At 35.5% G+C, this 23429-nt stretch overlaps 1 protein-coding gene across 1 annotated transcript in view; it reads right to left on the bottom strand.

The window, feature by feature from the left end:
• Positions 1 to 20601, bottom strand: part of LOC131561362 (heparan sulfate glucosamine 3-O-sulfotransferase 1-like) — a 92903-nt gene extending 72302 nt beyond the window's left edge. Inside the window, exons 1-2 of the mRNA XM_058810644.1 lie at positions 20492 to 20601; positions 395 to 489 (exon numbers count right to left, since the gene is read on the bottom strand). Of these exons, the coding sequence (XP_058666627.1) occupies positions 395 to 444 (50 nt within the window). The 5' untranslated portion in view covers positions 445 to 489; positions 20492 to 20601. The remainder of the gene's footprint in view (positions 1 to 394; positions 490 to 20491) is intronic.
• Positions 20602 to 23429: the final 2828 nt, after the last annotated feature.

Here is a 23429-nt window from a genome sequence, read left to right as displayed (position 1 = left end):
TCATTCTTGAGTGAAGAGAATTCTGTACTCCCTGCCATGAAAATAAACACAGGTCTTGCTCTTGTATTTATATGAAACAGAGAGGTCAAAAGGGCTAAGGTTAACTATTAAAATAATCACCAAAAAGAGAGACATTTTTCTCTCCTGTTTACAAAAAAATATCAGAAGTGTATCCTTAAAGTACTGGGAAGCCCCACAACACTACTTTAATATCCTGGGTCCTGATATGTGATCAAAATAATGCAAAGAAGATGCTGGTCATCTGCCTAATGCCAAAAGCTGACTGAGAGCTTTGGAACAGAAAACAAATTCACAGAAAACTTCTCACATGAGCAAATAAAATCTTACATACAAGATTAATCATATGATCTTATAATAAATCTTATTATTTTACCAGCCTGTACAGAATTCCAGCTCACTTTGCATCTTCCTTGATCTTCTCATATGTTTCTGGCTTCAGCCTTTCTTTTTCTAGGAATATGGAAAACACTGTGAATAAAAAGAAAAATAGAGATTTTTTTTAAATAAAAATCCTGAATATTTCTTATGTATTTGCAGATAAAAGACTGTCCATGGCTGACCATGACAATATTGCCAAGCTTGACTTGCATACTTTAAAGTAGTTTTATGGGAGATAAAAACTGGTCTGAGAGGCAGCAGAGGGTGGTCCCTATGAGCTGTATCACACTAGCAGCTACTAAAGGCCATTGTCACCCCTTGTCACCAAAGGGAAAACTTACTAAAGGGCAACCAAGTTGAAATACAAATAATAAGAGTGCAATTTCTATTACAACATGATCTCCTTTAATTTTCTTCCATTGAGCTACCTTATGCATTCACTTAATACCAGGGCAGCCTAAGCTGACCAGGATTAAGTGACAGGAGATCTTGGCTGATTAAATTGCTTTAAGGTGATTCACGTGGTGCTAATAGTATAGACACAACAACAAATGGTGGTGAATAATGAAACAGAGAGAGACAAATAACATGCAGTTAGCTGAGGCTAATTTTACCAGCAGGTGCTGAATACAGACCATAGCTATTATAGTGCTGAAAATAAAAAAGCATACAGTAAATGTCTCTAATGCTATAAGTTACAGTCTGCATGTTACTTTAATTGTATGCAGTCATCCTATATTCTGAGGTTTCAGCAACAACCTAATTACTAGCCTTTTGTTCTTATAATGTTTACTTTGAGAGGTGTTTCTGGGAAAAAAAGTTGAAAAAAGTAAAAAAAGTGTAAAAAGTAGAAGCAAATATGCTTGGATGCACAAGGGAGAGGTCACAGGTACTTGGGAGTATTTACCATATGTGGATTTTAGTTTCTACCTGTGTGTCTCATTAGCATTAAAAGCTTGGAACCACCATAATAAAATTGATGAAACATATACAGCTATAGAACCATTATGTCATCTGATGGTAACTAAATTCTACATATGGGTGAGTGGTATTTTTACTCTGGATGTAGGCAGGACCAGCTCTGAGGATACTTGGCTTGAATCTCCTCAGGCAGGGGAGAACCTCAGTTTTAGAACCTCAACATTTTTGAGTAGGGTTCTCACTTCTAGGCATCATATTTTCAAAGGAATTTGGACATATCAATTCTCCTGGGTTTCAGTGGGAGTTAAAATACATAAGATTAAGATAAATAAAATAGTTAAAAGATACCTGAATAACTGAAACAAAGCTGATTATATAAAAGAGACATTGTCACTACCAGGTTGTCTTCTTTTTTCTATTCTAGCAGTTAAATTTTAAACAAAAGTAAACCTACCTGAAATATTAAAAGAAAGATTAAAATACTATCTACTGGAGAGACATACTGGTTGTTCACAGAATCACAGAATCTCAACATTCTGTGTTTTTTGATGCCATTAGTATTTATAAGATGTTTTTAATAATGCTAGTTCACTATTGATAGTGGCAACAAAGTTTATCAATTATGAATTCACAATTTCAGTTGCCATGTGTAATCCAGTAAAGAAAAATTCATTGCTTTAAAGGCACTTTTAAAATTCTCATTGCATTTAATAGAAAACTAGGTCAACAGCCACTCCAGACAGACAGTGATATCAAATGTGGGGAAATGTTACACAGAAATAATTAAGCACTTGCTAAATTAAATTGTGATAACATTCTTTCCACATTGAGCAGTGACATAAATTTGAAAGCAGGTTCTTTTGCTTCATGTTATATGAAGTTTCAGGACTGCAACACAATGAAAATGTCACTTTTCTTTTGTGCCTCAGTAATTGCTATGTGATAAACATGCACAAGATAAACATGCACACATTCCATATGATAATGAGTGGACTTATATATAGAAACAAGTAATTACATTTTCCTCTTTTGTTTTTTTTTTTTGTACTACCTTAATTGGTAGTTAATTTATGCACCTGATTTTTCAGGTGCTTGTACATAGTCATTAAAAATGACCTCCAAGAAAAGCAGGAATGCTGAAAAATGAGGCAGGATGGCAAGCTGGCTGTTACTAAGTATAGCCCTTTTCTGTGTCATGAAATGCTCTTGTAGATACAGTAATTATACATGATGGAAACTTTCATAAACTTTTCAAATTCAGCAGTATTAAAATGTTAGGAAGAGACCTCTCACTATTTCTCTTCCAAATCCCTCTTTACCACTTTGTTACAAAATTCACTGTAAGCTGAAATCTGATGTTTATCATAATAATCTAAAATATTAAATTTTTGTATTGTATTGTTTTGTTATATAAAATCTGCCCTTTTTCTCTCAGAATATGAAGAAATTGTTTACTATGTTCCAGTTTGAAAAATGAAGCAAGAAAATGAATAAATAAATTTGTTTTAGTCAACTAAAATTTAGTCTAAATATTAAACTGTGAGACTGCATAAAAGTAATCACAGGATGTGTACAATGGCTTCAACTCAAACACAAATGTCCTTAAAGTTGTGAAACATTGGCTGCCTTCTATTAAAAAACATCTTACAATGGGGAGCAGTGCATAAATGTAGGTACTCATTTTTATGGAATAAATTTATCGATAATATTTGAGATTCAGAAATACCAGTGTACATAGTATCCACAATGGTTTTAGAGATAGGAATCCAAAGGCTACATGCATTGTCTTTAGGGACTAGGTCTGCCTCCCAGAAGCATTAACTTTTTCATCTGCATCTGGTGTTAGGGAAAACTGCTTTCCTCACTAGTAGCCCCCCTAAAATTCCAAAAACGCACTAAAAGGCTTTTCACCTGCATTCTTTGGCCAAGCCAGTATAAATTCAGGATTGTCAAAGTCTTAAATGACCTTCTCCTGTCACTGATCCACTGCTGCTTTACCTCGGGTACACTTTGGAATACACTTGTCACATCAAGGATGCCTCTGAAGGTAGATTCACTGCTCAGTAAAATAACACCAACAAGCACTTTTTGAGTTTTCCTCTTGCCATGCCTGAATTCCTCACTGCCAAAGGGAACTGAGGAACTGTTCAGTTCCTCACTGAGCTCTGCAGTGTTAGAAAGACAGTCTTTCAAAGCTATGTAATATCCAGTACTCAACTGTGCAGTGTTAAAGGTCTTTAAAATCACTTAAAAAACCCAGTAATTCCAACAGGATAATTTCTTAGGTATCCTAAAGTTTAGAATCCTGCTATATGAACTGATATAAGAATGTGAAGATGGTGGACTGACGTCAGTCTGAATGTTTGAGATAACATCTGAATAACAAGTAATAACCAGTCCACTCTATTGTGTTTTACCTGTCTTTTTCTAAGCTTACCAAAGCTTCATAACTCAAACAGAAATGCTGAACATTTTGATTAGGGTCCACATTTTCCTCAGTGCTTATATGGTGACTAACACAATGGACTATAATCAAGGCTTTATTGAAAACTACTTATTAAATAGCAATAGAAACTCAAATAATACCAAGATCTCTCTAGAGCATTGATTGCCTTACACCTTTCATAGGAGAATTTTAAAAGCAAAATAAAATGTGGATTGATTGTACCCCAAATATGGAATGGCATTAGGTATTGTACAAGCGTGGCAAAATTTTCTCAAAAGGAAAATGCACACTAATAAGTAAAGCCCACTCTGTTCTGCTTCCTTTTTCATTATAGCTGATGTTTCATTTTAACATGTACATTTGAAACTCACTTTGTGTTTTAATGGAACGCTCTGGGCCAAATAGATCCCCGGCGTAACATTGCTTGTGCATGTCAGACAACTATTACAATTTCTAATGGCATGAGCTTGGGGTGGCTGCATTATTCATGTGGGGTATATTGATAAAAAGGTCATGCAGGTCAATGTATGAATTTAAAGTACTTCTGCACTTCAGAAATGTATTCTTTACATACATTTAAAATGTGTGCTGATAGATTTTGCTTTTTTAATTGATGAGTATGGATATTATTTATTTTACGCTCTGTCTATGAGGTCAAATTTCATTAGCTACTATTTGCAGGGTCCAAATGAAATGAAGACTACAGTAAGCTTTAAATTAGAAAGTACCAAAACAAAATTCCAGTGTTGCAGCAGATTCTCATTCTCTTAAAAGATTAATGGACAAGACTTGTAGAACAATTTCTGTATCCTGTGGCAATTCATTTAGCATATTCATTATGCTGGACATCATGTTCTGTTTGAGCATTTGTAAGAACTAGCTCTATTTTTTAGCAATAAAGCTCCTGAATTTTCTTCATTATGAAAGTAGCATTCATTTCTACAGGGCTGTCTATAAGAAAGACTTGAAAGAGTTCATTATATTTCTACATCATTATAACAATATCCTGGAGTTATATTTTATGTGTTGTGGTGACTCTATGCCCTTTCTTCTTGCAGTTCCTGCAACAGGAGATGCAGCCGAAGAAAAATGATTGCTCTCTATATTGCTTATACATTATTCCTGTTCCCCCTGGAGCTGTGGTTTCAGATGTGACCTGGAGGAACCCAAATAGGTCTTGTAATTTACATCATGAGCTAGACCACTCACAGGCAGCTCCAGCATTTAGTATGCAGCAACATGAAGTAGAAAATCATAGCAGAGTTCCACAAACTATCACCTGACAGGAATAAATGCTCGCTTTGAGTGAAGTGCCATAGAAAATGTCCTTCATTTCACATGAAGCAACATCATGGCTTTGCCTTAACCAAGGACTGAGTGGTTCATTATAATGAGCCATGGCCAAGAGGACACTGCAAACAAGGCCTGAGCATAATGAGCCACACCTGACATACAAGGAGGACCTGAGCCTTGGTGTGGACCATGGATCAAAACTGACAGGGAATGGTACCTGAAATGCTGGAAGGGAGAGCTGTGATCTGATTGCATCAATCCCTGTCTGTGAAGACACTTGGTACTAGAGGCTGGGGCTGGAGACGATGTTATGTGGACATCCAAGTGTGGAAGCAGAGTGCCTCAGGTGGAACTGCTTATGAAGTGATGCTGAGCCTCTGCCCAAGGGCTTGACACAGAGACTGGTCAGAGGGAGTGTCACAGTCCCTGGACTTCACTGCTCTGACTCACTGGGCTAGTAATTAGGGTTGGTTAGTAGTGCATATGTGTATGAATTTTTTATATGACACAGCTTTTTTGTTGCTCTACTTACATTGAACTTAGCAGAGCCATAGAGTGACATCGTTCCTTTCCTTTTTGCAGTGTTTGAGAATAGAACAGACAATTCAGATTTTGATCACTTTTTAGAAGCCATTTAGCAACATTTGCCTTCAATCTCTCCAATTGTTTTTATGAAAAACTCCATAAGCCTACTGAACTGGAGAAACCTGAGCCTTTCCATGAATTGGGAGCATCTTGTGCTCCCCATATCAGTGAGAAAATGAAGTCTTAAAAGATCCTAGTGACAGATACATGGTTAGGGTTTAGAGAACTGGAGCAACTAGTGGTAAAAGTGTATTGCCAAAGAGCAAATGTCACTTAGATAATACTTTTTAAATTCTCCTTGTTTTGAGCATATCCAAAAGTATCTAACCTAAATTCTTTGTAATCAGAATAAAAAAACCCTGCTGATCTTGTTTTTCAAGAAATTATCCTGTGTTAATTATTGAACAGATGACTCACTATTTCCACAATTTCCTGTAAACATACACATATTTCATGAGATCCTGTGGGAGAGGAATATTTTAGAAGCATAAAGCCATAAACTTATAATTACCTCTGCACTTTGGCAATGTCTGACACATGTAAGCCAAACATTCTTTTTTTAACCGAAGATTTACATTCTTACTATGAAGATCAACTCATTTTTTATTTCATAGCATTGTGTTTTAACCATAATTTCTTTAGCTATGCTTCATGTCATCCTATTAGTGTATGTTTGCAAACAGAATAGGGTATACAGAAAGCAATTTGTTAATCAAATCTCTTCTCACTCTTTTATTCTTTCCTCTAGTAATCCCTACAAGTTCTTGGTATTAATCACAAAAAACTCAAGAGCTGTCCTTGTTAAAAATTCAACTCAAGAATTCAGTATGACCTTTTACATCTAGACCCTGATTTAAGAGCCAACACAGCTAAAATCATACGATAGTATGCTGCTGTAGCACATTAAAAGGTCAAATTTAAATGAGTTCAGGTTGACATACTGTTCTTTGTCTTAGGGAGGAATCAATTATGAACTTCAGTTAAATACATAACTCTCATGACTTTTTCTCAATATATTGATAAATTTAGGCCATAATTATGCAAGTATTAAGAAATACTTAACATCTAAGTCCTAATTAGTCATACCAGAATCAACAGGTATTTAATATTTGGAAAATTAAATATATGCATTGGTGTTTGGAGGACTGATGTCTTCTACAGTAAAATCTTGTATGCATGCAACAGTTTGTTCCAGACTACCTACTGTGAAGGGAGATTCCTGTCCTCAGCAGAAAGTAACTTCTACCTTACACTGATTAGTTATGGTAGTTTTAACAGCTAAGACTGAAGGAATCAAGCAGTTTTAACAACTAAGACTGGATAGGATAGTAATTACCTTCAACCACTGTTATGGACAAGGGCTGACTTGGAATGTTGAGTTCAAAAACTCTTTCCTTGTTCTCCATTTCTTTGTAGGTATCTCTGTCAGCTGTCAGGGCAGGCACCTGGTGTGGAGACTTATTATTATTTTCCTACCCCTGTTATGAAAGAATACATCTTTTGTGTTAAGGTCTTGCAATGAGATCCATTTTGCCCATAGAAGGTCACAACAAGATCAGCATGTCCCTCTAAGCACTTCTCTTCATGAAGAAATTAGTCCCACATGCTTAAAGTCCCAAATTAAAAAATCTGTCTCACTTATCCTCAAACCATTGTGCCCATAGGCAGATGTGTGCACATGTGAGTGTATACATGAATCCATACATACACATGTATGCGCCCTGAGACCAAATGTAAATAATATGGGTAGGCACTCTAACCACTGTTTCAACTTGTTTATTCTGAACAGCTACATTATGCTCTAGTGGATTTTTTTTCAGTGTTGGACTTTTGCCATTGACTTCAAAGGAATCAGATCCAGGCTGCTGGGAAAAAAGCAAATTTTGAAACCAATAAGATTTAAAAAGCCTGGCTTTGAAAGTCATGATATGAAGATCAGAATTTACTCTCCCCTATGTAGAAATAACCTGTAGGGGGGAGAATGGGACCTTTAGATAATTAACTATTCAGTAAGTCTTAAGCAGCTCAATAGTGCTTTTTATCTTCAAAGTGCTTTTTAAACATTAACTAAGTAATCCTCTCAATCCTCTGAAGAAAATAATTTGCTATTTATTATCCTCGTGAAGAATTGCTATAAATGAAAAGGAAATGCTGAAAATAGTACTTTTCATGTACATTTTTTTAAAGAAAAAAAAAGTCTCAGGCTCTGCATCTGCATTCCCATGGTACTTACTCCATCTCAAGAGTTACTGCTCCAAAGTAAATGTAAAATCTATATGACTGTCCATTGTCAGAGATGGAAAACCAACTGCAGAAAGTAGCTGCTTCTGAACTCTACTATTCTCCCAGACAATTGTACTGCCAAGCAAACTTTTATAGCACATTCTTCAAACAGCCTCCACTGTGATGAACTGCCCTGATTTGTGGAAAAATGGTTTGACTGCAAATTCTCACAGTGGAAGAAATTTTCTATAGAGAAATGTAAAGTAGTGCTCCTGGGAAAAAAATCAAAAGATACCTAAAAGAAAAATATTGCCAAAAAGGAGTAAGAATCCATGGTTGTGGCACACAACTCTATAAAAATATCAATTTGACAGCCAATAAAACTAAGAAAGTAAAGCAAATGCTAATAATTATTAATAAATGTTCTGTGGGGTTTCCTTTTAAGCATATATTTCACTGCATAGTTTCACTATTGCTGTATATTTACAATTACATACACACATGACTGGAGAATAAGAATAATTTTATATAGGATTTCAGGTTTTGGTGTTATTTCTTAGCAATGGGATTTGCACATTTCCCACATTGTTTTCAAAGTAAATGGTGTTTCTTTAACAACTGGAGTATCATGCATGCCTGAGCCTCTCAGATTTACAGTTGTATCAAAAAGACTGAGAAAGAAGATAAGCTTAGCTTGCATCACCCAAGAAGTATGCTTGTATAGGTGAACTTTGAATATTTCAAACTCATAAAATTTGAATATTTCAAACTCATAAAATTTTTCTAACCCTATGGCCACTACACATGTGAGGATTTTCAGGGTCTTCACTCTAATACTACCCCATCACCACCCCCACCCTCCCCCCAATTAATATAAACTGCCCATGTTTCCAGTATTTCTGTTAGCTATACATTTTTGCTTAATATTGTAATTTTTAATTAAACATTTATTTCTATTTCCACAAAAACATTTCCACCAAGACCTCTTTCCCCCAAGATTTTAGTGTATGAACTCATTTTGGTTAAAATGTCAAAACCAGTAGACATTTTAGTAAAAATGAAAAGCGCCCCACTATCTAAAATCCTGCAAAGTGAAAGTAGTTTCAATATTAGAGGCAGGAAAATTATCTCTTCCTCCCCACTGAGGTTCAAGTGTTAGCCATTGTAACTGATAACAAGCAAGATACTAATGAAGTGTTAGCCATTAAAAGGAAACCACAATGGCTCCAGCTCACATCTAAAGTTTATCTACAGTTTGCTTTCTACTTGACAGTCAGTTTACAAGCTAAATTTTTCTTCAAATCCAAATATTCTAAAACAAGGACCAGAATAATTTCTTAGAAATGTTATTTCTCTTAGTCTGCTGGTCCAAATTCTACCCCAGAGCCAAGGTACAATAATGTTAAAGGTTTTGCTATTTGAAAGCCTTAGTTGCTAAATTTTTCTTCCCTAACACACATTTAGAAATGTTTGCCAATTGATAGAAATGTTAGAAGTACATATAGCCTAAAACCTCAGAGAACCAAGGCTTTGAAATTATTCAGCTGTAGAGAAGAGAATAAGTAGAATTGAATCTGCTACAATTTTAAATAATTGAGTTTTCAGTAAAAAAAAAATCAGTAAAAGATCATCAAAAATTCCTCGTGTCGTATACAATATTTAGATACTGGGAGAGAGTTATCTTAACTGTTGGAGACAGGAAATGATTTTAATCATTGGGTTTGGGACATGCATGTCAGTTCATACCTTCTACATAAACTTCAAAGATAATCCAATTAATGAAATATCGTTTTCTAAAAGGCATCAGGAAAAATAAGAGAATTACCCCAAAATCAAAAAGAGAAATATTAATTTATAGATAGTAGATATGCTTCACGTCAAAAAATAAGTCATGCTGAACATTTTTTAAAATTCCCTTTTGAACAACTGTTTCACTCTCCAATCAAACTTCTGACACTGCCTTCTATTAAAGTTATGGAGCTGAATTAAAAAGAAGAGGACTGAGCTAGTTCAGTCATTCTTGGAAAATTCAACTACTTGTAACTAGAAGTCCCACTGCACTTCATAAAGTTCAGATCCTGACCAGAACAGTGACAACAAGTCCCCCCTTTTAAGGCAACTATCTCAAAAAGGAGAAGGGTGCATAATTACTTATGCTGTAGCATTGAGACTTGAGGCTTAGCTCTATTAGAGCCAACAGCAGTACTCAAAAAGGACTTCCTTAACAATGGGACAACTGATTGACCATGTAACTAATCTATAAAAGACACTTTGGTATAATCTTCTATGAGCAGAGTTATAAAATATTCATGGGGTGCCTCTACATCCAGTGCGGAACCAGGATACTGTTTCTGGAGATGCCATTACAGAAATATGATATTCAAAATGTGAACATCTGGTAATCAAATGCATGGCAGTGTAGTACTTACATGAGAAACATGATTTATTCCCAAGAAAGAATATTAATTCTAAACACAGGGCTTCCAGACTTTCTGGAAGACAAAAACATGAAAGAGACCGGGGGGAAAGTAGAGCTGTGTGTATCAGGAGAAAAATCAGATCTGAAAAATTGCTATAGTGAGCCTCGGAGAAATATAATGAATCAATCTGGGATTAAGCTACTAGATAGGAAAAAGAATAAGGACAGAAGCACAAGGGATGTGGTAGAGACCTCCAGGGCAAGAGGAGAGGTGAGAATAAAATTCTGCTTAAAGATGAGGAAAGAAAAAGAAGGTAAAAAAACCCCACAAGACTATGTGAATTCGTAATTCCAGCCCTCTAATTACCAAAAACCTCAGAGACACAGAGGAGGAGAAATATAGGAATGAAGATGTAGTGAATGATTAGATCTGAATTAATTAGAGACACAAAAACATGTTGAGAGCAAAGACTCTACTGCATTACACAGAGATGAGGATGGCATTAACACTTTCAGAAAACTGAAATATTCTTGAAAAAAAATTCAATGTGCAGAGTTGATAGCTGTCTGTATTTCATCACAGTAATATATGGAAAATAAATCTTCAAAGGAAAACTACTTTTACAGTCTACTTAGGCAGACCAGTTGAAAAAAACAGGAAAAAAAGTGCTGAGTAATGGACACAAAAGACAGATTCTTCATCTCTGTAAAATAGTTCAGCTCCATTAACTTTTTCATATAATTCAAGACAGGAAGGATCCATTAGATCATCTATTCTGACCCTACATGTCATAGGTCATTATATTTCATTTTCAGTTCTACTCGGCTTAGTAGTTTATGTTAAACATCTTTCAGAAAAACATCTACTCTTGATTTGAAGGCAGAGAGATGGAAAGTCACATTGCCCTTGGCTCTTTGCTCTGAAGGTTAAATACTATTGCTGCAGCAAAATTGTGCCTTATTTCGCATTTGAATTTGTTTGGTTTCAACTTCCAGCCAGGAGTTTTCATTTTTTTTCTGCTACCTTAAATTATCTTTTAACATTTAGGGTTTTTTGGTTGTTTTTTTTTTTTTTTTTTTTTTTTTTTTTTTTTTTTTTTTACTTCTACATCATAATTAAGTCACTTCTTCTTTGGGAAGCCATACAGAACAAGTTCATTTTTGTAATGCCTCTCTAAAAGTCAACTTTCTCCAGCTTTAATAAATTTCCCCTTTTTCAACCCTTCTGTTTTTAGCAATCCACACCCCCAGTTATTGCACTGGTCAAAGTAAAGCTAACCTCTCTACCCACATTCATTCACACTTTGGTATTAATAAAACACTGTAGGAGTAGGAGATTACAGAAAGTCTATTCAGCTCTCTACAATGAAACTGTAATTTTTTAATCTTTCCTTGCAAATTCTACAGCCAATAAGACAAAAACTCTTCTAAACTCATTACCAAATTCTCCTCTGGCTCCACCATTTCCTCTGTATTTGATAGAGGGCTGTCTGAAAATTCTGAGAAATAGGATCACTGTGCTGTTTGATAAGGCATTTACAAAAAATTATGAACAATTTGATTTCTCCTCTTTCTTGTCTCTCTTTGCTTGTGTTAGTAGTAATAGTTTCAGGAGAAAGGGTAAAAAAGTGCAACACAACCCTTTAGTTACCTTCACATACCTGCTTATTATTTACTTTGAAACTGCTGTCAATATCCCCCTTCAACCAAGGCACTAATGCTGCTTCAGCACTTAATATAAAATATTACAGTCCATCAATGAAAAGTGGTGTTCCATGAAGAGAACTTGTAGAGCAGACTGACTCTGCCTATGCTACCTATTTCTACTGATAATTTTTCCTAAGTCACTTCCAGTTCTGTTTTGCTAAATCACTTGTGAGTTATGAGGTAATTTGTAACTCAGAAATAAATGACACAGCGTGGGTTATCTTTTTGTAAAGTATTGTGCTAATATATTTAACTAGTATCATTTGGATCTTTTCTAAAAAGAGGATATACATTTGTTTAGGACATATCAACTCATGTAGTTCCTGTAATGAATATTAAAGTAACAATAAGGTAGCTCCACTCATAAGTATTTCCACCACTAACCATGACTGTGTAAATGAACATCACACTTATTTTTTTTCAACAGTAAACTCCAAATAAATGTGCATCAAGGAATCTCTCACTGAGCTGGGAAAAAAATGGCTACTTTAGGCATTTCCCTAAGTGACCTCTTTTTATCATTTGAGGCTTTTGTCATCTAGACTATTTTAATTCTTCTCACAAAATTTGTTTCTCTCCTGTGCTGAACTAAATGGTGCCTGGAAAATAATAAAGGAAAACTGAGTACAGTCTGTGATGTTTTTCTTTCGTTTTTGAATTCCTTGACTAATCAGAGGTATTTATTTACTTAGAGACCTTGCTAAATCTGACAAAAAGTAGTAAGTTGCCATATCATAAATTAAACAATAGGATGTTTACATGCCCTGCAATAAGCCTTCGGTCCTACCCAGGCAAAGATGAGTTTTCTAATAAATCAGCTACAGCTCTGAGACCAGATGGCTCAGCTCAAAACGTTGAATGTGTCCGTCCTTTCTAATCTTGGGTTAGTTTCTATAATCTCATGTTTCAATTCTAACAACCTTTGGGTGACCACAATTTCACAATGCCAACGCAACACTGATAAGACTGATAAGAATAAGGATATGTAAGCACTGGGCCTCTCTATTGGGTGCAGCTTAACTTTTTTCCCATTGCAGGATCCTTATTCTCCCAGCCAGCCCACAATTCACAAGGGATGCAGAGCAATGCAGGTATTGGCAAAATAACCTGTCAGAGTTTGAAAGTCCTTTTAGTGATAACGACTGACTTCCAAACCCCCATAATGCCATCTATAAAACCCTATATAGTTGATCTAAACTGAGTGATAGTGAAAAGAAAATAGAATGTTATTGAGGTAACTTCTGTTCAAATCAGATTACACAAATACTATTCCTTTAGGAATATTCTCTGTAAATCTCTCCAGTGAAGATGAGAGTAAGTAGTTTCATTTCCTTCATGAAAATAGAAAGTTCCCTTTTTTGATAAGGTGGTGTATTTTTCTGAGTGTTTTGGCCAACTATGGAATAAAGCATCCAGAACAAGGATAAAGACTAAAATTGTAGTAAAAAATAAAAAATGAAGGAATCTATTCTCAAATTAGTGAATAAATTGAAAATATTTTACAAAACAATAATATTTTTAAAACACTGAGAATAAAATAAGTGGTGTTATTATGAGTTGATATTGCATCAGTTTATAAATTTAATCATTTTAAAGTGGTGACATAATTATTTTTTAATTTTTTACAAACATGAAGTATTACTTAAAGAGTGTCATTAATAATGGCACAGAGCAACATTATTCACCTGTGAAGTTCTCACTTCAATCTCTTGTCCTTGATCACACAGTAAATCTTTGAAGTGTACTTAGACACCACCGACTTCTTTACACTGGAAAAAAGCATATTTTCTGAAAAAACAAACCAATATTCCTTGGCAATACACCAAGCCATTTAAGACTTGCAAGATGTAAACTATGAGCTCTGGTTAATTCTTTATCTACATAACTTTCTTGATCAGCATTGCCTAGAGCACTTAGTGAATTGTCTGCAGACAATTCTGAAGGCAAAGCTCTAGAAATAAGAAGTTACTGAATTAGAAAATTGTTGGTTTCATACTGCCAGTATTCTCCCCAGTGAGCCCAAAGAAGGCCACCAAGATGATCAGAGGGCTGGAGCCCTGTCCTGTGAAAAGAGCCGGGGAGAGCTGGGTCTGCTCAGCCTGGGCAAGAGGCGGCTGCAGGGAGACCGTGGAGCTCCTTCCAGCGCCTTAAGGAAACGTACAAAAGAGCTGGAGAAACACTGCAGCATGTGCTCATAGGGCAAGGGGAGATAGCTTTAAACTGAGAGAAGGAAATTAAAGTTGTATCTAAGGAAGAAATCTTTTACTGTGAGGATGGTAAGGCGCTGGCACAGGCTGCCCAGAGAAGCTGTGGGTGCTGCATGCCTGGCAGTGTTCCGGGTCAGGTTGGATGGGGTTTGGGCAACCTGGTCCAGTGGAAGTTGTCCCTGCCCATGGCAGGGGCACTGGAGCTAGATGATCTTTAAGGTCCCTTCCAAACCAGAGTTCTATGACTTCTCTTGACAGAGGGATGGAGAATTGTGAGCTCCTCATATTTCAACAAGGTGTTTGCATTGCAGCTCTGGATGTAGAGGCCTTCATTCATGGGGCAGAAGTCTGTTTGTGCCATGTATTTTTGGAGCCAATTTTCATCACACTCACTAACCTCTTTTCAAACAGAAAAGAAATTGTTCTTACAGGAATAATGGAAGGAAGAGGACGTTTCTGTCAGAGTACTGGACTTACCTGTTTACTTTTTTGGCATGTGAGGAACATGGGTTCATTGCTGGGTGAACTTGGTCTGAGGAGTACAAAGCAAGTTCATTACACTTCAGCAATTCACAACCATGCCAACTGTCTTCTTACTATCCTGAGTTCTGTGGGCTGTTTCAGACCCTGGATAAACTGTAGGCAAAATTGCAAGCATTTGACTTTCAAAATTCATTCTTTGCTTTTTCTTTGCCTTCCAGTTTGAACCATGAAATGTTCAAGTTTCAATATATGGTTCATGTATGTTTTGAGGCTGTCTCATCATACAGAACATAAAATCTCATGTTAATCAGAAGAAAAGCACAAGCTCTTAAAAAAAAAGGATTGGAAAACACTATTTTTACTCTTAAAAATTTAGGTCAGGTGTCGCCTACATCTTTTCAGGTAATTAGCAAGGAGAAATAGTGTTGAAAAAATAAGTAGGTAGGAGGTATTTCAGAGCATGCCTCTAAGGGATAGCAATAATTTAATAAGGGATAACTAGCATAGTACAGCACAGGGAAAATTCCACCCAACTAGCTTTGTGGATATTATAGTGAAACTTACAATTTTTAACAGCAGATGACATTACTGATTTATATTTTTAGAAAGCCTTTGATGAAGTTCCTAATGACAAACTTCTACTAACTATAGAGTTCTACAGTCAGATAGTGAGAATCAGTTAGTATCTAATTAAAACAAATTTTAAAACCTAGCTCAGTGATCTAGCTCACTGGACACAGTTCTGGTTCCATCAAAGTCAATCTTCAAGATTTTTTTTTCTTTTTATAAACAAACATAGATGAACAAAGGAATTTTCACCTAAATTTAGTCATCTTGAAACAGGTTGACTGAGCTTGTTGCTTATGATTCCTCTTTGGGTATTTAAGATGGAAGCACTGAGCCTTCTGGCAGCTCCTCTTTTGCTCTAATAGTTACCAAGGGAATTTTGGTGACTAACAGAGTGACAAATAACTTGCATGTCTGAATTAAATCTGCTAATGACTCCAGGCTTGCAAGGCCCTTCAGCAGTCACTGAGTCCAATGAATATCAATAATAGTTATTCCCTCTGATTTTGGATTTAATTTACCTGTATTACAGTCTTCAAAGTGGAAGATGCAGATAATATAATCATACAAAAGAGTTGGCAGAATGCAATTTAATTTGTGTTATTTAGGTCACCAAACAATATATTCTCCATCTATTGTAGGAGAGCATATTCCACTAGTATTGGGGTATATCTGAATATAAAGGAAGCAAGTGCATTAACTCTTCTGTCACACAATTAACTTTTTAAAGACCAATGCTTCTAGGAAGAAAATGTGCCATTTGTAGATGAGAGTAAATTGATTACAAAATAAGCTAAAGGCTGTGGCTTATTTATGTCAAATTTTTGAAAATCCAGAATTACCCAGAACCTGTAGAGAAATACCAGCAGAGTAAATTTCCTTATATATGAACAAACCTAATGTCCAACAGTGATGCAAAAACTGACAGAACATCATCAGGCCAATGATTTCTAACTAAAGCAGTCTTTCTATATCCAGTTAAGTAAATAAATAATCAACACTTTGTGAAATCTCTTCTACCACTGGGTAGTTTCTACACTGGGTGTAGTTTCAAGATATATTGAAAAGCACCTAATAACAGGATACTATCAACTAGTTTCCACTTTTTCCATCCATCATTTAATATTCAGATCCAGTCTATACAATATGTGATCACATATGGAGTTACTCTACAATTTCAATATAAAAAAAATACTACAAAGATCCCCAAAAGACTTGTTTTCCATGAGATCACTAAATCGAGGGAAGAGAAACCACAACAGCCCATTTTGAGAATATCCCACTGTAAGGCAGGTATAACATCTATTGTTACTCAGTCATAATATTCAGATACCCAGTGATTTGGGCATTTACATTCCTACTGCTACCTGCCCTCATGTGCTGAGCACCTTTCAGCTCTCACTGAAGCCAATGAGAGGTGAAGAAACTCGGTACCCCACAAGGTCAATTCCTACTGAGCCATCAGCTGGGATCTGATACTTCACAAACAGCAGACATTCATGGACTTGCAGGCTGTAGCTGCTCTGATTTCATCATGAGCTTTTCCTGAGTTAAGTATAAACAGGCTGAATTTCTGAGAACATCCTTTGAGATTCTGAGCACCTGCATTTCCTTTTAAGCATAAGCCACACTGAAATACAAACAAGAAATAAATACTGTCCAGTCATACCCTGAAACTTCCTGTTTTAACAAATATGCAGAGCTGAGCTCTAACAAAGAGATATTTCCATGAAAGTCCATGTGCACATAGATTTACACAGAGAGAGGAGAAGGTAATAAGAAATAATGGAGTAAACCCCCCCCCTGATTGTGACAAACCTTGTTAGCAAACTAATCACATGCTGTTACTTGTATCAAAATACATCTGCAAGCTAATGAGATCCAGAATATTATTATACAGCACCCCAAGACTGCTGGCAGTTTGCAAAATAAATTAAGACAGAGGTTTTGTCTCCAAGGAGTCTACAGTGTTATCTTCAGGTATGACAGAGGGTAGCAAAATGACAGGGAAGAAAATTGGGAACAAAAATGATAAGTGTTACATAGTGTCATGGTGTGCATGTCATAATGATTGCTCCAGATATTTTAAATATAGTTTTTTCCTTTGTCCTCTCATTTAATGTTACCCATCTTTGACACTTGGTGTGCAAACACACCTGAACTGGAAGGGTTTTTTCATTACATGCACAAACATGTGGAGCCATTTGTTTGGCTCACAAAACACTCACTGGTTTTTGATGTAGTTGTTTCTCCTTCAGAACTGGAGCTCGAACACAGCTGTTTCTGTTACTGTTATTGCAGTCCTATTCAGCTTAACATCTACAGAAAATGAAAAGCCATATGAAAACGATACCTGCACCTAATTAAGTGCAATACATGGAATTGTTCCAGGAAAAATGATTAAGAAAATGTTCCTAATGTGATATCTGCTTGAGACACAAGAAATTTCTATTTTCCTTCTATGTATTTCCCTCCTTTAAAATAACTGTAACTTTTCCCTTACAGACTTGCTCTTTTTTTGAATAAAATGATATTTTTGTCTTTTAAACATGTTCATATTCCAAGTCTGCCTACTTTTTTTTTGTTCAGTTGCTAAATCATGCATAAAACCATTGTGTTTAAAGTGCATTATTCAAAGATATGACAGAAGTTACAGTCAGAACTCTCTTTGTATTTATAGCCTTGTGTAGAAGGCTAAAGAGTACTCACCCTCATTCTATTTTTCTCTAGTCCAACTTTTATTTCTGTGTTTGAAATTGGTGGAATGACTGACAGATCAAATAAGCAATTACAAGCAAAAAATGGCATCAATTGTGCTTATTTTGGAGAACAATTTTCTCATTGTTGTCTAACCAGTAAAAGAAAGGGATAGATATTCTTTGAGATAGCTTAAAAACGAAAGGCAGACAAAAAAGATAGTAGATCAATAGAGAAATCAGAGACATTAACCAACAGATAATATGAGACCTTTGAGTGTTGAAAAGCTTTCAAAAATCCATTTTCAGGCAATGTACATAAAGAGCTAGATAAGGTAAAAAGAAAAGATTGAAAAATATAAAATCAGAGGTATTGTTAATTATAAATGTGTTTTGCATCACAAAGGAAAAGACACGGAAAATATTTCAAGCAAAATTCACAAACAAACTTATTTTAAAAGGGAAAAGGGAGGGAAGTGTCTAAGTTGCAATGCCTTTTAATGAACTGGGTGTTATGGTCTTCAGACTTCAGTCAGGACCATCGCAAAAATCTTTGTTCTTAAGAATTAAATTGCTGACCTTGACTGACTCACAATCCGTCTGGAATCCAGAACAAACAGGAAAATGACACAATGTCTTTTTCATTGCTCTGCTTTCTTCACCATTTTTTGTCTCTGAACAGATAGATTCTGGATGAGCATGGGCCTGTTCCTCAAACTGAGCAATAAAAAAGGAGTGCACAGTGGAAGCAGGGACATGTGGCCTGGGAAGAGTGCTGGAATATGGCTTCAATGTGTAGGAATAGGATTGGGAAAGATAAGGCAAAGAAATAACAGGACTTGGAAAGGGGTGTGAAGAATAACCAGGGATTCTATAAGAATGTAGGTCAGAGAAAACCAAGAGACCTAACGCCAATCCTTCCAGGAAAATTGCCTGGACTGTACCATGGCTGCTTCCTGGCCCTTTTATGCAGTGTAGGTTCCCACAAAAAATACTGGGAAATAGACTGTGTGCTCTGAAATTACCTAAACAAGCAGGTGAAATGCAGGTAATGGGCATTTGTGTTGTGAAGTGCTGCTGAAACCAGCAGTTTCAACATTAACACAGACACCTGGATGTAGCACATATTATACACTCTGTCACGAAGAAAATATGTAGCCACAATGAACTATCCATTTTGGAGTAACCTTTTACGTGGATTTAAAACTGTGGCTATGACTAACTTGCCTTCTTCAATAGATGAATAGAAGCTACAGAGTTTAGCCAAAATTACTGGGTGAAAAATGATGACAAAGTAATAACAATTGCCTACAGATTACTTTTAAAAGAGTGAATGCCTCTATTTTTATGGAAAAAGTTCTTCCTCCAAAATGTTGATCCAGTACAACAACAAAAGTCTTCTTAGGCACTGCACTCTGAATAACAGGTAGGTAATTTGCAGTGAAACTCAGGCAATCAGCATACCTTGGAAAGAAAATACAGACAGAAGGTGCACCATACAAAAATAAGTTTTGCTGTATTATTTAAGCCAGACTATCATTTTAGAATGCCTGGTTTAATTCACTGATGAAATTGGGAAAGAATACATGCAAAAAGTAGACAATTTATTAATATCTATATATTCATGGACAAATAAATGCTGAAGATGTGCAACATCTCATAGCATAAATTTATAAATCATGGAATCAAGTCTGGTTGCTACACAACAGAGAATACCAGTGATTTCACAGCCTCCAACTTCTACCAAATCAAATGTTTCTTTTAAATGCTGTATTGGGAAAAAATTGAATCACGAGTGGCAGAACTAGTCCAATTTTGAGGCTTTTCTTTGCAGTAGCACTGTGTCCTTGGCTAACAAGCTAATTTTTCAAAAGGTGTTGGGTGAAATCTGAAGACATGGAACATATGGCCACAAAATATTTGAATCCTATAGGACTTTGAGGGGGGGAGGGCAGGAAAATAACAGTTCTACTGAGCTCTGATGATCAAGACTATGATTTTGATTATACAAAGGGATAATGAGGGAAGTGCAGAATAGCACATACCATTCCTTCCAATTTGCTAGAATAATTTTTCCTGCTATAAAATGGAATACCATTCCATAAGTAATGCATATAATATAGCAGAGAATTAATTTCATATAGAAATAAAACCTGGATTATTTGATTACAGATACAGTAGTAAGTGGAGCAGCAATACAGTCTATATCCTAAAACTCAATCAACAGAATTAAAAATTAGAGGTGAGTGAGCTGGGAATATACCTCACCTACAGCTCTCCTAACACTTCCTGTCATTTCAAGTTGAAAATAACCAAATGAATTTTCACAGGCAATTAGTTGCTAGAAATACCTGTGAAAGCAAGTATACTCCCAGTGTCTCCAAGTAATTTAGACCAGCAGGTGTTGAGGAATTGGTACATCTTCAACAGCACACAAAAATTTCCATGGTATGGTAAATAAGGCTAAAAGTTAATTTCAGGAGGACATAAAGCCAATTGTTTCTGTCTTATATTTAGCAAAGAAACAACCAAGTACAAAACCTACCCCACAGCAGCCTTGGACTCCTCAAGGACAAGCCCTTCTCAAGCAGAAAACACTTCGTAAACAGCACTCGGTGTTGAGTAACCCATCAGCATACACAGCTTCATTGCAAGACACATAACTCATTTAACTATTCAATTAATCATTCTGAATTCTAACTGATTCTTCTCAGTTTCCTGAAATGTAGAAAGTAAAAAACACAGAATTTTTACCTGAATATAATAAGGTGGTATGATACATGCATATGTAGGTTTGTATATAGAAAACTTAGATAAGGACTGTTGTGATCTTGCGGTGGGTGCAATATCAGATTCAGGAAAACAAGTCAAGTTGCTTTCTTATATACTACCTATTTTGAAAATATACAAAGGAAGCAATTTAAGATATCTGCAATTAGGGGGTGACCAAAGTCAATTGAAGTTCAGAACTTTGCCAGACATCTTTTCATATCTCATATTAAAGCACAGAGATTTTTTACAATCCACATTACCTCCAGGTATCTTGAATTTTTATCCTTAATTTCTTAACTTGAGCATTACAAGGGAAAAAAAAAGCAAGCAGTGTCTCATATTTCCATCCCTTCATTCCCAAAGAAAACATGAAGGCAAACTTTGATGTACTGTGTCATTATGTCATCAAGAGCAGTAACCTGAGAATTTGTTTACTAAATACTTTTTCCTTTTAGTGTTTATACAAACTGAAAAGCATCAGAATGAAGGAAACTAGCTCTAAATAAAAGAATACAACAGGAAAGTACAGGAGTTTTATTCTGTGGAGAATGGATTGCTATGGCAACAGGATTTAACTGTGCTTAATAAAGCATGGTGCTTTTACAAAATTAAACAAGAATCCCATTCAATCTTTAAACGAGGAATAACTTCTGATACTTTCTTCTAAACTTACGCCATTTACATTTTTAAGTAACTTTTCTCCAAACAGAAATTTATTATTGACTTCTGCAAAATAAATCTAACATGTGACAAATATAACTTGATCTTTACTTCAGCTATACATTAAAATTCTGTTTCAAGAACTGTAGAATATGTATGAGATTTATTCTTACTTAGAACTGCTAAACATCTTCTGAAGTACAATCAGAAAATTCACATCAACATGCTGTTGAGGATTTCCCACTGCATTGTAAGCACAGTTAAGTATTTGATTTCTTGGATCGCAGATACATAAATTCAAAATAACATAATTGAGGAGGGACAAAGCAGGTGAAAGGATCCTCTTAGGATTTGGTAATCCTGCTCTTCTCCTCTCTGTGTTTCTGGTGGTGAAACTTTGTCAGCTCAAACACACAGGAAGAACATGCTTTACAGAGAAAGATAAGAAATTTTGATCAAATAAGGAACATATTTGAGAAGTGCCTGGATGGGCTCCTGTGCCATGTGCCCTAGGATGAGCCTCCTTGAACAGAGGGTTGGACCACGTTACCCACAGTGCTCCCTTCCAACCTGACCCACTCTGTGATTTCATGAACAGCAGCTCAAGAATTTCATTAGCTCCAAACACTGTTAAAAAGATTTCTGGGGTTTTTTTGGTAGTTGTAGGACTCATTTAAGGTTGCCTTTTACATAGAAATTATTTATTTAAATTCTGTATTTTGGTATATTAATCACCTCTTATTTAGCAGTGCCACAGCCCTTGCTGGGTTTGGTAGAAATTTCTTGATGTCTGATATTTATGGTTGTTGGATTGGACCCCTAAAAATGCATCTTTAAAGGGACAAGACTAGTCAGGTTCTGGCATTGCAATGAAGACAAATACAGTTTTACATGGTACGTTGCTACCTATTCCACAACACACAAAGAATAGGAAATTAGAGGGGACCAAACACAATGAAGTTGGCCATAACAAGCTTGCTTTTCTGAAGTCAGACTCTGTCAGGCTCTTCTTTTTTTTCAAGTAGAAAAGCACTCTGAACTGATAATGTCCTAAAAACCATCCTAAAGCCCTCACAATGCAATGATGGGTATAATAGAACAAGGTAAGAATGAAAAGGTAAAAAGAACAAAGTTATGAGATCCAGCCTTCTCAATTTAATTACAGTTAAATTTTTAGTTATAAGGCTCTAAGATATCCTTAGGAACCTCGGTTACAGAAGTACAAATTCATAAGGTTTACAGAATCCACAAAGCTATGAATATTAGCAAATTATTTTAGGTGACCTGGAGACATAGTCTGAGAACTTGATATTTGAAACATTAGAATCCTATTTCTATATAATTTAATATAACCACTTATCAGCTGCACAAAGATTCCCACATCAAAGTATGACAGATACAATTAATTAATTTAATTCCAGCATTAAACTATTATGAATAATTAAAATGATTAATTTCAATAAATATCTCATCACACGATCTGTATTATTTCCGCTATTATCCTTAATACCAAAAAGATACTCTGATAGAATACTAGATTTTTTAAGTCTTAGATTTAATCACAATTTATAATCTGTTTGAATTTTTGTATGTGTACTATTCTAAGAGAATTGCTAAAAAGTTTTTATACTTTTTTTAACACATTAATTTTCTGTAATTCTTGAGGGAAACCCACCATCATTTTGAGTGTAATGTAAATAAATTCAGGAATGCTGAGCTAGTATTTGGTTGAGGACAGAACATAGGATATGAGATAATTTTTCCTGAATATTACTGACTTTTACTAAAGTAATAAATGTGTTTTTAAACAGTGATTTCTCAAAATTAGAGGATTTTCTTCCCCACTCCTGCAGTCAGATTCATCCTTTACCACTGAAATAGAAGATTACCCATGTAAGTTTTATCTAAACTGGTAAAATTGAAAAAAAATCCCTTTAATTTGTTTAGCAATCTTCATTTTCAATGCCTAGTGGCAGTATATAGGAATGTGTGGAATACTAGAATTTAAAATTGGAAGTTTAAAGCAAGTAATGAAATATATTTGGAAATAG

This window comes from Ammospiza caudacuta, chromosome 9, assembly GCF_027887145.1.
Source record: "Ammospiza caudacuta isolate bAmmCau1 chromosome 9, bAmmCau1.pri, whole genome shotgun sequence".
NCBI classification, from domain to species: Eukaryota; Metazoa; Chordata; class Aves; order Passeriformes; family Passerellidae; genus Ammospiza; species Ammospiza caudacuta.
Note: the sequence above shows the minus strand (reverse complement) of the source record. Positions and strands in the feature narration are given on the sequence as shown.